The sequence below is a fragment of the Carlito syrichta genome, unplaced genomic scaffold (assembly GCF_000164805.1).
Source record: "Carlito syrichta isolate Samal-C Ts95f unplaced genomic scaffold, Tarsius_syrichta-2.0.1 Scaffold313381, whole genome shotgun sequence".
Taxonomy (NCBI): Eukaryota; Metazoa; Chordata; class Mammalia; order Primates; family Tarsiidae; genus Carlito; species Carlito syrichta.
Window position 1 is genome coordinate 1387706 of NW_007257477.1, and position 13913 is coordinate 1401618.

Sequence of the window (13913 nt, forward strand, 5' to 3'; positions counted from 1 at the left end):
ATCCACTCACTTCAGCCTCCCAAAGGCGCGGGATTACAGGCTGAGCCACCGAGCCCGGCTTCCCCTAGTTTTTACAGATGGAAAAAGAACCTGCTCATCTTTATTTTTTATTTTTGAGTCGGAGTCACACCCTGTTGCCCAGGTTGGAGTGCAGTGGCACGCTCAGGGCCACTGCAGCCTCGACCTGCTGGGCTCACCAAGCCTTCCAAGTAGCAGGGACCTCAGCCTTCCAAGTAGCAGGGACCATGGGTGTGCGCCACCACACTCAACTAATTTCTTTATTTACCGTATAGATGAAGTCTCGCCATGTTGCCCAGGCTTGTCTCGAACCCATGGGCTCAGGCAATCCTCTCACCTCCCCCTCCCAAAGTGCTGGGATTACAGGCATGAGCTACTGCGCCCGTCTCTGCTGGTCTTTAGAATGTGTTCACCTACATCTCTGCAGTTCAGAAGCATCCCTGGGAGCAGAGCTTTGGCGTTCTAGTTCCTAAGGCCGGGGCTTCCTAGGAGCAGAGAACGGCCCCACCGCGAGCACCAGCGAGGGCTGCTGTGTACATGCGGAAGTGTGTGTTAGATGAATTCATTAATTTTCAAATTATCCTGAATTAGAATTAATATTGCTTGAACAGCTTCTAGGGTAAAGCCCCCAGTGCCTGTCTTCAGGCAGCTGCATAGGCCCAGGGGCCAGGAATAAGAGGTGCTAAGTCTCAGGACCCAACATAGGAAATGCACAATAGATATTTGCTGAAGTACCCGGGGTATGAAAACATATTCACATCCCTGAGCTTTCCCAGGTACACAAGGGTGTGCATGTGTGTGTCCAAGAGAAATAAAGATGACAAGCTCTGCTGTGTCCCAGGCACTGAGCCAAGTCCTTCTGTGGTCTGATGCCCACGCCAGCCCAGGAAGGGTTGCTCTCACAAGCTTCCTGTATTGTTGCTGTTGTAGAGTCAGGGTCTCACGTGGTTGTCCAGACGGGCATGCAGTGGCATAATCATGGCTCACTGCAGCCTCAATCTCCTGGCCTGAGGTGATCCTTCCACCTCAGCCTCCTGAGTAGTTGGGACTACAGGTGCATGCCACCATGTCTGGCTAATTTTTTAATTTTTTTGTAGAGACGAAGTCCTGCTATGCTTTCCAGAATGATCTTGAACTTCTGGGTTCAAACAATTTTCCTGCCCCAGTCTCTCAGAGTGCTGGGATTACAAGCATGTGCCACTGAACCTAGCCGCCAGCCTTTTTGTTTTTCTTGAGGTGGAGTCTCACTCCGTCATCCAGGTTGGAGTGCAGTGGCATGCATGCTCGTGGTCACCCCCGCATCGACTTACTGGGCTCCAGCCATCCTTCTGCCTCAGCCTTCCAAATAGCCAGAACTACAGGCACACGCTACCGCGCCCGGCTACTTTTTTTTATTTATTATAGAGACGAGATCTCGCCAAGTTGCCCGGACTGGTCTCGAACCCACGAGGTCAGGCAATCCACTCACCTCAGCCTCCCAAAGTGCTGGGATTACCGGCTGAGCCATCAAGCCCGGACTCGCCAGCCTTTTTTTTTTTTTTTTTTGAGTTGGAGTCTCACTCTGTCGCCCAGACTGGAGTACAGTGGCCACTCCCGGCCACCGCAGCCTCAACCTGCTGGGCTCCTGCGATCCTTCCGCCTCAGCCTTCCGAGTAGCCGGAATTACAGGCGTGCGCTACCACACCCGGCTGATTTTTTGATTTATTGTAGAGATGAGGTCTCGCTGCCCAGGCGGGTCTCGAACCCGCAGGCTCAGGCAATCCACTCACCTCAGCCTCCCAAAGGCGCGGGATTACAGGCTGAGCCACCGAGCCCGGCTAACCAGCCTCTTTTGACAGTTGAAGCTGCTGAGGTTGGGAGAGGCATCAGGACACCTTGTCCGGGGTCCCGGGTGGGCCTGGGAAGCCCCACCCTGCTGATCACCTGTGGCCAGCAGAAGCCTCCCCTTCCCCTGGGCCCCTCTGAGACGGAGGCCAGGACCCCCGGCAGGGCCCCAGGGATAATCGTCTCGTCTCTGTAGCCGGAAGAAGTCAAGGGCTCCATCAGCCTCTTCATGTCCTACGTGCACACCACCGTCAACGAGATGTCCAAGGTGTACCTGGCTACCGAGAGGCGCTACAACTACACCACTCCCAAGACCTTTCTGGAGCAGATCAAGCTCTACCAGAACCTGCTGGCCAAGAAGAGGATGGAGCTGGTTGCCAAGATCGAGAGGCTGGAAAACGGCTTGATGAAGCTGCAGAGCACAGCGTCTCAGGTAGGCGCCCCCCGGGGCCTCACAGGGGACGGTCATCCGCGGGGCTGGGCACCGCCTGAAGCAGGACGGGTAGGACTCCTGCCTTCGAGAAGCGTCGCCTCCTGGACCAGAGCCAGGATACACATCGTTCTAACGTAGAAAGCAGACTTGACACCCTCTCTGACGTTGACCTCACAGAGGGTGTCTACACAGACGATGGCGCCCACTCGATGTCCAGCGAGATTGGTTATCAAGTCTGACGCAGCCAGTGAAACTGTATCCATGCACAAGCGCCATTTGCTCGTGGAGCTGGGCTCAAAAGCCTCCTCTGCCCTCTCCTTCACACCGTATTGATTTCTAAGCATGCTGCCTGCTTTAAATATCCTCCATAATGCAGTCCCGGCGCCTCTGACTTCATTGTCCCCTGTTGGCGCCTCTGAGGGAGCCCAGTAAGCAGCCACCTTCTCTGTGCCCGAGCTGTGAACAAGCTGGGGCCTCCCGCTTACTTCTGGGGGGGGGGCGGGGGGAGACTTTTGGACCCCTGCCCTCAAGTTTTCCCTGTCACTTTCCCACCAGCCCAGAGCGTCCCTGGTCTCCCTGGCCCAACATGGTAGCTCTGTTGGCATTTTTTTAATCTGGTTACCTTGCCAACTCCTTCGAGCCCCAGGGATATGCCTCATACCTGTGATTCTGTGTACATACTTGGTGCTCAATACATACTTTGGAGATATTGAACAGGCTCTTTGAAACAAGTCCGTGGGAGTCAAGGTGCTGACCGCCTGGCCTTCTGCCTGGCCTGGGGCCAAGACCCATCATACCACCCAGTGCAGGGCAGCACGTGGTGGCCGCGACCCAGGTCTACCTGGTTCTTGGTCTCTCCTTTCCCAGGTGGACGATTTGAAAGCCAAGCTGGCGATTCAGGAGGCTGAGCTCAAGCAGAAGAACGAGAGCGCTGATAAGCTGATCCAGGTGGTCGGCATAGAGACTGAGAAAGTCAGTAAAGAGAAGGCCATTGCTGATGGAGAGGAAGCCAAGGTCGAGGTCATCAACAAGGTAGGCGCGGGCGTCCAGCGTGAGCTCAGGAGGGCTGCTGCGTGCTGTGTGCCGGCTGGGCTCCTCACGTGATCAGGTGCCACCTACAGGCACAGGGAAGGCAGAGACCTGCGGGCAAGTGTGAGGTTCCCAAACTTTCATCAGGACCCCCGAAGGAGAGCATCTCTCCAGGTGCAGGGTCCTTGCTTGAGGAGCTTCTGTTAGAAGCCTCTCTTCCTCTCCCCGCCTCCTGGCCCTGCCCTTCAACTCAGGTCAGAGAGCTCCTCACTGGCGGCGTCTCCGGAAACTTATAAGAAAGGCAGGTTCTCAGACCCTGGCCCTACTCTGTTGAAAGGGGCCTGTGTGTCAACAAGGTGCCGGTGATCCGTGAGCACGTAAAGGGTTGAGAAGACACCCCTGGAGCCCAGTCCCCAGACTGGCTGCTCTGAGGGCATCACTGGCCTGGGTGGGCTCCCGGCTGCTTTGGGTGGGTGGTGAAATGGAAACCACTGCCCAGTAGAATGCCTTCATCCACCTGAAGGTCCAGCATTGCTGGTGTGATTTCTCATCATTCCTCCCCACAAGCCCTTTGTGTCATCAGCCTTTCATCTATGTGTTTGTTTAAATGAAGAGAGTTGCAGTAATCACTCCCGATCTCCTAAGAGAATGAACAAATGCTTACATGAATGGAGACAGTCCTCCTTTCTCATAGAGAGGATGAGCTCTGTCTCCCGGAATGTTCCATTCTGGAGGGATGACACAACTCCCAGAGACTAGAAGACCTCAAAGTCAGGGTGGCCTGGGTGGTCTCTGGATTTCCCTTCCAATCTTGGAAGCTCTGGCCAATAGAAGGAAGAATTCTCATTCCATAGTCACGACTCTGACCTGAGAGTTGAAGGGTAGGGCCAGGAGGTGGGGAGAGAAAGGGAAGCTCCAGATGGTAGTCAAATGCATGCAAAGGGATGTCAGCAAAAGGAGCAAAGTCAGCCAGTGTAGCCAGTGCAGCCAATGCACTGGCAGCCAGGGATGCGGCATCTTTTGGAGCTTAGACCCACTCGGGCCTGGGGTGAGGGTGGAGAGGTGGGCTCGCCTCCTGGCCCCTCCTTACCCCCTCGCCACTGCCCTCTACACACACACACACACACACACACACACACACACACACACACACAAAGATGGACAGGCCTGCATTGATTTCTCCTGTCTGCTTTCCTTCCAGAATGTCACTGAGAAGCAAAAGGCTTGTGAAACAGACCTGGCCAAAGCAGAACCAGCCCTCCTGGCTGCGCAGGAAGCTCTGGACACTCTGAATAAGGTAAAGGAGGAAGAGGAAAAAAAGGGGGGGACCCTTGGCCTGAATGGAGAGGAAACAGCTTTTGCCAGCAGTATAGGTAGTGATACGTTCATGACACCACTGAGACACAGGTCAGACCCCTGCCAGACCCATCCTGTCCATCGTTTGCAGAACAACCTGACAGAGCTGAAGTCGTTCGGGTCCCCCCCGGATGCTGTGGTCAACGTCACCGCCGCCGTCATGATTCTGACCGCACCTGGGGGCAAGATCCCCAAGGACAAGAGCTGGAAGGCTGCGAAGATCATGATGGGCAAAGTGGACACCTTCCTGGACTCCCTGAAGAAATTCGACAAGGAGCACATTCCCGAGGCCTGCTTGAAGGCATTCAAGTGAGTCAGGCTGGGCCTCAGGCATGGAGTTCCTTTCAGTTCATCACATCAAGCCACCCTAGACATGTGCCTGCCCGGGAGGGGCTGGGGTCTCGGGCTGAGTGGGGCAAGGCGGAACCCCAGACAGTGGGCCATCTTCTGGGCGAATCTGGCTGCACCTGAGTGGGCCAGGGTGCTGAAGTGACACATGACCCCAGGCCACCTGGGGCCTGTGGCTCAAAATCCAGGCAGCCCCGTCCCCATACGGCACCTGGGGCTGAAGCACACAGCTGACACAGCTGACTGCCCGGCAGCAGGAAACCCTCAGCCACAGGTCCATGAGGAAGGCCAGCCGGGCCCCACTGAGGTCTGTTTCTGAGAGAGCAGCTGACCCCACACACACACACACACACATACATATGAACACGCACATGCATGCATACAAAACGCACATGCATGTGCACCCGTGCATGTATACAGATGCGTATATCCACACATTGGGCACACAGGAGCACACACAGTGAGTGTTAGCTTGCTTGAGGCTCTGTCACACCTCTTTGCTTTTTTTCACTGGCCTGACTGCAGAGGTCTAACATCTGGAAGGACCGCCCCCATAGGGCTGGCAGAGTTGTCATCAGTCTTTAAAATACTGGTTTCCACTGGGCACGGTGGCTCGCACCTATAATCCCAGCTCTTTAGGAGGCCGAGCTGAGAGGATTGCCTGAGCTCATGGGTTTGAGACCAGCCCAGGCAACTTGGCGAGACCTCATCTCTACAATAAATCAAAAAATTAGCTGAGTATGGTGGCACATGCCTGTGGTTCCAGCTACTTGAAAGGCTGAGGCAGAAAGATCACCTAAACCCAGCAGATCGAGGCTGTGGTGGCCGTGAGTGTGCCACTGCACTCCAGCCTGGGTGATGGAGTGAGACTCCAGTTCAAAAAAATAAAATAGAATAGAATAAAATACTGGCTTCCAGAGGGTTTAAACTGCACCTACAGGCATTTTTCCTGGCCCCCATAACGTCCCCCCAAAGTGTAACTCCTGTGATGTCATCCCCCTATAAGTCTCATCCCTCTAACCTTATATCTGTGGTCTGCCCATGCCCGTCTCGGAAAACTGGGCCACAGCACCCTGGGGCAGCAGTGGGAGCAGCACAGTGACATGGCTGGGGGCAGCTTCCGGGGCCAGCCTGGCTCTGTGTGAATCCCAGTGCTGCCCCTCCAGAGCTGTGCCACCTCAGGTAAGACACGCCGCCTCCCTGGGCCCCTCTCCCCAGCGCAGGACAGGGAGACGACTCTGTTCATCTGGTGTCCCCTCGCCAGGCCCTACCAAGGCAATCCAACGTTTGACCCCGAGTTCATCCGCTCCAAGTCCACCGCGGCCGCAGGCCTGTGCTCCTGGTGCATCAACATCGTCCGCTTCTACGAGGTCTACTGCGATGTGGCCCCCAAGAGGCATGCCCTGGAGGAAGCTAATGCAGAGCTGGCAGAGGCACAAGAGAAGCTGTCCCGGATCAAAAACAAGATTGCCGTAAGTGCTGCCTCACTCCCGTCCCTGCAAAAACGCCCAAGCCCCTCGCTCACGCTGCCGGTCAATACCTCTGTGTAAAATGGATTGGCACGCCCCGCCACCGTGAATTATTCAGCAACCCGAGAGGCTGCAGGCAGAGGTAGGGGCCAGATCAGATCATGCGGGGGGGCGGGGCTCTCAGCGTCCTGGGCCTCCGTGACTGGAGCACTCTCAGCCTGCGTGGGGAGCCTGCTTCATGCTCAACCCTCCTAGGATCTGGCCCCCGCCGGGAGCACCTCGCAAAGCTATTCAGGGCCTTCCTGTCCGATGTGGTTTTGCAGGAACTCAATGCCAATCTGAGCAACCTCACATCAGCGTTTGAAAAAGCAACAGCTGAGAAAATCAAGTGCCAGGAAGAGGCCGATGCCACGAACAGGGTGATCTCGCTGGCTAACAGGTAGCGGTTCACCCCTCCTGTCTCTTAGACCCCCTGAAAGGGACAAGCTCACAAGATGGCCTTCGAAGGAAGTGGCAGGAACCCAGGCGGAAGCAGCCATGTTGCAGCCTTCACTTCTTGAGTTCAGAGTCATTGGGATAAACCGTGGCCTTCTGTGCATTCAGTGACCTCCCATAAAGCACGACCTATTGCAGTGAGAGATTCTGAATAACCCCAGATCTGTCTGGGAGATACGTGTGTGTGTGTGTGTGTGTGTGTGTGTATTTATATATATATATATATATATATATATATATATATATTTTTTTTTTTTTTTTTTTTTTTTTTTTTTTAAGAGTCAGGGTCTTGCTATGTCACCCAGGCTGACCTGATCATAGCTCACTGCAGCCTTGAACTCCTGGACTCAAGTGATCATCCTCGTGCCCCACCCTCACCCTTTTTTTTTTTTTTTTTTTTTTTTTTGTAAAGATGGAGATGGAGGGCTCGCTATGTTGCCCAGGCTGTTCTCGAACACCTGGCCTCAAGTGATCCTCCCACCTAGGCCTCCCAAAGTGCTGGATTACAAGCCTGAGTCATTGAACCTGATCTATACATTTTATTTAACCCCAGATATCCAAAATATTATCATTTCAACATGTAATTAATATGAAAATTATCATGAGATTATCCACGTGCTCATTTTCATCCTGAGCCCCCTGTCCCTGGGTATCTTATACCCAGAGCACATCTTAGTACAGACTGGCCATGTTTGTGGGGTCAGGAGCCACGGGGCTCGTGGACGCCATGCTGCACAGCACAGCCTCAGAACTTCCCTCTCCTGTCTCACAAGAGAGCACTGAACACCTCAGCAGAGCGTTGGGAGGTTTTCTCCCCGCAGCGAGCTGTAGCCATTGTTTGGCCAGTTGTCAGTATGACAGGAGAGCCCGGGAGAGGCCCAGGCTGCATGAGACCGGCTCCCAGGCTGGTGCCGCGGGTCTGAGGGATTTGACCTCACCTGCCAATAAAATCAGTGCAGCCGGGCTCGGTGGCTCAGCCTGCAATCCTGCGCTTTGGGAGGCTGAGGTGAGTGGATTGCCTGAGCCCGCGGATTCGAGACCCGCCTGGGCAACTTGGCGAGACCTCATCTCTACAATAAATCAACAAATTAGCCGGGCGTGATAGTGCACGCCTGTAGTTCCAGCTACTTGGAAGGCTGAGGCAGAAGGATCGCCAGAGCCCAGCAGGTCGAGGCTGTGGTGGCCGGGAGCGGCCACTGCACTCCAATCTGGGTGACAGAGTGAGATTCCAACTCAAAAAAAATAAAATCAGAGTGCACTCTAAGTCACTGGGAAGTAAGGGCTGGTCAGATGGTGCCACACACAGACCTCAGTGGGCCTCAACATGTCAGAGCTTTCAGACCTTGGGTGTAGCATTTAGGGTCAGAGACTGGTCCCCAAGCTGGCGGCCTGAGAATCCTGAAGTCCCCACTCCTTGCAGGACCAGGTACCCTCGGGATGCCACACTGTCCATGGTCCCCACCCAGGCTCCACCATCTGTTGGTCAAGCATGTGCCAGTGATATCCGGCCGCATCTTCCACATGGGAGAGAAATGATCAAATAATGTCTGTGTAGATGGGTATCAACCTAGATGACTTGGAGAGAAGAAACGCAGCATTCCCAGGCACTGCTGAAAAGCATTATTGGTGTTTCCTCTAAACTGTTATTCCCCCCAAACTCCCTAAAAGCATTTTCATCGTTGAGCCACGGACAGGGTTGAAACTCTGAAGAGTCACAGAAGCTTCTGTGTCCGGTTCAGGCCTCTCACTTACGCAAACGCATCTCATTTTCTCCAGGCTGGTGGGAGGACTGGCATCAGAGAACGTTCGCTGGGCGGAATCAGTGGGGAACTTCAGAAGCCAAGGGGTCACGCTGTGTGGGGACGTCCTGCTCATCTCTGCCTTTGTCTCCTATGTGGGCTACTTCACCAAGAAATACCGGAATGAACTAATGGAGAAGTTCTGGATCCCTTACGTAGATAACTTAAAGGTAAGAAGTATAGTAAGTACAGTCTCCTCATCACTCAGGAAATCTGGGGAGATCCCAGCAGGACAGACCCGGCCACGTGGCACCTTGTCCTCCGTGCTGAGGCTCCGGCCTGTTCCCGCCTTAGCGTGTGGCCCGGTGCTGCTGAAGTTGACATCATTTCTCGCCGAGTTACAAAGCTGCTCCGTCCAGAGTGATGCAACAAGCTGTCTTCTCCTCTATCACCGGGTTGGCCCGACATCTAACCCCAGAACCACCGCTTGATCTGGAGAGCTATTTTCCACTGAGTCACCATCACCCCTTCTTCTAAGAACAAGTGCCTTCCCTCGGCAGGTCCCCATCCCGATCACGAAAGGCCTGGATCCCTTGAGCCTGCTGACGGATGATGCGGACGTGGCCACGTGGAACAACCAGGGGCTCCCCAGCGACCGCATGTCCACGGAGAATGCCACCATCCTGTGCAGCACGGAGCGCTGGCCCCTGATTGTGGACGCTCAGCTTCAGGGAATCAAGTGGATCAAAAACAAATACGGGAGCGAACTGAAAGCCATCCGCCTGGGACAGAAGAAGTGCGTGAGGGTGGCAGAAGTGTGGGGGCTCTGGAGGCGGCGCGGGTTGGCTGGGTCCCCTGTGCACAGAGACACACCTCTGGCAATTCAGATTTATTAAAGGGAGGGATGGGTCTTCACATCCAAGTACTAGCCTACAGGTTTAAATATTCGGCCCTAGGCCGGGCGCAGCGGCACAAGCCTGTCACCCCAGCACTTTGGGAGGCTGAGGCGAGAGGATTGCCTGAGCCCAGGGGTTGGAGACCAGCCTGGACAACTTGGTGGGACCTTGTCTCTACGACAAATCAAAAAATGAGCCAGGCGTGATGGCACGTGCCTGTAGTTCCAGCTACTTGGAAGACTGAGGCGGAAGGATCGCCGGAGCCCAGCAGGTCGAGGCTGCGGTGGCCATGAGCATGCGACTGCACTCCCCTGGGTGACAGAGTGAGACTCTGACTCTCGGAAAAAAAAAAAAAATTGTCAGGCGTGGTGGTGCATGCCTGTAATCCCAGCTACTAGGGAGGCTGAGGTGGAAGGATCACCTGAGCTCAGGAGACTGGAGCTGCAGCGAGCCATGATAGTGCCACTGCACTCCAGCCTGGGTGACCGAGAGAGACCCTAACTCGGAAAAAAAAAGAACAAAGAAGCCCTTCACCTCCTCTCAGGAAAGAACAAGCTTTGGGAGCAGCGGGGTGTGGGCTCCTGGGGCACCTATCTCTTGGTGCCACCCTGCCCAGAGGGTGAGGGCTGTCCCTCAGGGCATGCAACTGCTCTTCTGTGCTGTGCCCTCAGCTACCTGGACATCATCGAACAGGCCATTTCGGAAGGGGACACCTTGCTCATTGAGAACATCGGCGAAACTGTAGACCCTGTGCTGGATCCTTTACTGGGCAGGAACACGATTAAAAAGGGAAGGTAAGTGTAGTTCCCACCTCCATGGCTTGGTCCAGGCAAACCTCCCCGGTGGCGAGGCCTTGACATGTGCTTGTGGGAAAAATGCAGAGTCGCCTCTGCTTCCCTGGTAAGCAGCAGCGGCTTTGACAAAGGCTGACTGTGGGCAGGAACCCCAGCTCCCGAAGGAGAGACCGCAGAGTGGGGCCACGTCCCCGGTAGGAATAACCACACCCACTTTTTGTTGTTGTTGTTTTACGAGTTGGGGTCTCACTCTGCCGCCCAGGCTGGAGTGCAGTGGCACGATCATGGCTCGCCACAGCCTCCACCTCCTGGGTTCAGGTGATCCTTCTGCCTCAGCCTCCCAGGTCGCTGGGACTACAGGCATGTGCTGCCTTGCCCAGCTAATTCTTGGCTTTTTTTCAGAGATAAGGTCTCACTTTGTTGCACAGGCGGGTCTTGAACTCCTAGGTGCAACCCGTCCTCTCGCCTTGGCCTCCCAAAGTGCTGAGATTATAGGTGTGAGCCACCGCACCCGGCCACACCAACATTTGAGTGATTACCTGCAGGTCGTGATCCTTAATGGTAACGTTTTTCTTCTTTCTCTTCTTATGCATTCTGCAAATCCTGACTGCATTATCTTTCTAAAATTCAGGTGAAATCCACATAACATAACATTAACCATACGAAAGCGTACAGTCCTGTGGTAGTTAGCACTCTCACACTGTTGTGCAAACCCCAGCTCTGTCTAGTCCCACAACAATTCACCACCCCAAAAGTAAACTCCATATCCATTAAGCAATCCCCCGTCACTCCCCCGCCCTCCAGAGCACTAAGCAACCACTAATCTGCTTTCTGTCTCCATGGAGTTGACTATTCTGGACGATCTACATAAATAGAATTGTGCAAGATGTGTCTTTTTGGTGTCTGGCTCTTCTTAGCATATTTTTGAGGTTCATGCATGTGGTAGCATATGTCAATACTTCATTCCTTTTATGGCAAAATAATATTCAATTGTATGGCTGTGCCACATTTTGTCCAATCCAATCATCAGCTGATGCATTGAGCTTGTATTACTTTTATAAGATTTTTTAAAAATTAAATTGGCTGGGCGTGGTGGCTCATACCTAGAATCCCAGCACTTTGGGAGGCCAAGGCAGGAGGACTGCTCGAGACCAGGAGTTTGAGACCAGCCTGAGCAGCAAAGCAAGACCTCTTCTCTACAAAAAATAGAGGCTGGAGGTCTGGAGGCTGCAGTGATCATGCCACTGCACTCCAGCCTGGGCAATAGAGTGAAACCCTGTCTAAAAAAAAAATGCAGGCCGGGCTCGGTGGCTCAGCCTGTAATCCCGCGTCTTTGGGAGGCTGAGGTGAGTGGATTGCCTGAGCCCGGGGGTTCGAGACCGGCATGGGCAACTTGGCGAGACCTCATCTCTACAATAAATCAAAAATTAGCCGGGCGTGGTAGCGCGTGCCTGTAGTTCCAGCTACTTGGAAGGCTGAGGCGGAAGGATCGCCGGAGCCCAGCAGGTGGAAGCTGCGGTGGCCGGGAGCATGTCACTGCACTTCAGTCTGGGCGACAGAGTGAGACTCCAACTCAAAAAAAAAAATGCAAATCAACTTTTAAAACATAGATGCCAGAGCTGACAGGAGGCCCCCACCCACTCCCTTTTTGAGTGTTGTCCAGGCTGGAGTGCAGTGGCATGATCATGGCTCACAACAGCCTCAACCTCCTGGGCTCAGGCCGTCCTTCCTCTTCAGCCTTCCGAGGAGCTGGGACTACAGACGTGCACCACCACACCTGCCTAATTTTTTTTTTTTTTTTTTAGAGATGAAATCCCACAGGCTGCCCAGGCTGGCCTCAAACTCCTGGGAGGAGCCCCCTTTAAATGCAGAAACCCAAAACAGAAGTGGCCAACCCAAATGACTGATGTCCTAGACTCTGAGAAGGGCCTGACCTGAGTGCTGAGACCCAAGGGGTGAAGACAGGGTGCCCCAAAAGTGAGCTCGAACAGAAAGAGGAGTGAGCAGAGCCAGGAACCAGAGAGAAACGACCCCACAGTGGATTAGCAGACCTGTGGTTTCAGGCTGGGGCACTTCCAGAAAGGACTGGTATTGTGAACAGGGTCTGGGTGAGGCCCAACGAATGTTTCTGTCAAGGCTCCCAGGCGGGCACAAGGTGCAGCCAGAGGTGGGTCAGCACTGCTGTGAAGGTAAGACCCAATCACCCACAGGGAAGGACAGATGTGTCTTCTAGAAGGGCCAGAGAGGAGAAAGAGACAAGGAACATGATGGTGCTCTTCCAGTGACCAGAAGGAAGGTTGAAGGCGGCAGCCGGGCCTGGAGTTGGCCCCCAGGCTGGGGTGAAAGGTGGTCTGTGCTTGTGTTACTGTCCCTCGGCCACTGGGAGCCCCCCTAACCCCTTCCTCCCCTGACCGCCAGGTACATCAAGATCGGCGACAAGGAGGTGGAGTATCACCCCAAGTTCCGCCTGATCCTGCACACCAAGTACTTCAACCCACACTACAAGCCGGAGATGCAGGCTCAGTGCACCCTGATCAACTTCCTGGTCACCAGGGACGGACTCGAGGACCAGCTCTTGGCCGCTGTGGTGGCCAAAGAGCGCCCAGATCTAGAACAGCTGAAGGTAATGGGCTCCGATGTCAGGTCACATGGGAGGTAGGGGGCTGAAGTACAGAGGGAGCTGGATCACGGGGTGGGGGGGAGGACCCAGGTCACCAGCCCAGTGTGTCTCACTGCTTCTGGGAGTCCCTTGGCTTGTCCCACTGAGTTGTATCTTCTCATGCCACAGAATGGGTCATTCTTTTTCCCCAGCCGTCTCCTCATCCAGCTCCCAAAGTTAATTCTAAAGCAAACGACCGCGGCTGGGCTCGGTGGCCCAGCCTGTCATGCCAGCATTTTGGAAGGCAGAGCCGAGTGGACTGCCTGAGCCCGTGGATTCAAGATCAGCCTGGGTGACTTGGCGAGACCTTGTCTCTACAGTAAATAAAATAAAATAAAAAATTAGCTGGGCGCGGTAGCACGCGCCTGTCGTTCCGGCTACTTGGAAGGCTGAGGCGGAAGGATCTCCAGAGCCCAGCAGGTCGAGGCTAGGGTGGCCGTGAGCAGCCACTGCACTCTAGCCTGGGTGATGGAGTGAGACTCCAACTCAAAAAAAGAAGAAAAAAAATCAAACAATCTCTTCACTCAAATAAGGAAGTTGGGGGCCAGGCGTGGAGGCTCATGCCTGTAATCCCAGCACTTTGGGAGGCCGAGGGAGGAGGATTGCTTGAGCCCAAGAGTTTGAGACCAACCTAGGCAACATAGCGAGACCCTGCTTCTTTTTTTTTTGAGTTGGAGTCTCACTCTGTCGCCCAGACTGGAGTGCAGTGGCCGCTCCCGGCCACCACAGCCTCGACCTGCTGGGCTCCGGCGATCCTTCCGCCTCAGCCTTCCAAGTAGCTGGAACTACAGGCATGCACTACCATGCCCGGCTAATTTTTTTATTTATTGTAGAGATGAGGTCTCACCAAGTT

The 13913-nt window shown here is 54.3% G+C and overlaps 1 protein-coding gene across 1 annotated transcript in view; it reads left to right on the forward strand.

Moving 5' to 3' along the window:
* The window catches only part of DNAH17 (dynein axonemal heavy chain 17), a 157525-nt gene that overhangs the window by 113774 nt on the left and 29838 nt on the right, over positions 1 to 13913 (forward strand). The window contains exons 56-65 of the mRNA XM_008070392.1: positions 2039 to 2275; positions 3143 to 3307; positions 4506 to 4601; positions 4752 to 4969; positions 6273 to 6480; positions 6801 to 6916; positions 8749 to 8941; positions 9272 to 9507; positions 10279 to 10401; positions 12820 to 13024. Of these exons, the coding sequence (XP_008068583.1) occupies positions 2039 to 2275; positions 3143 to 3307; positions 4506 to 4601; positions 4752 to 4969; positions 6273 to 6480; positions 6801 to 6916; positions 8749 to 8941; positions 9272 to 9507; positions 10279 to 10401; positions 12820 to 13024 (1797 nt within the window). The remainder of the gene's footprint in view (positions 1 to 2038; positions 2276 to 3142; positions 3308 to 4505; positions 4602 to 4751; positions 4970 to 6272; positions 6481 to 6800; positions 6917 to 8748; positions 8942 to 9271; positions 9508 to 10278; positions 10402 to 12819; positions 13025 to 13913) is intronic.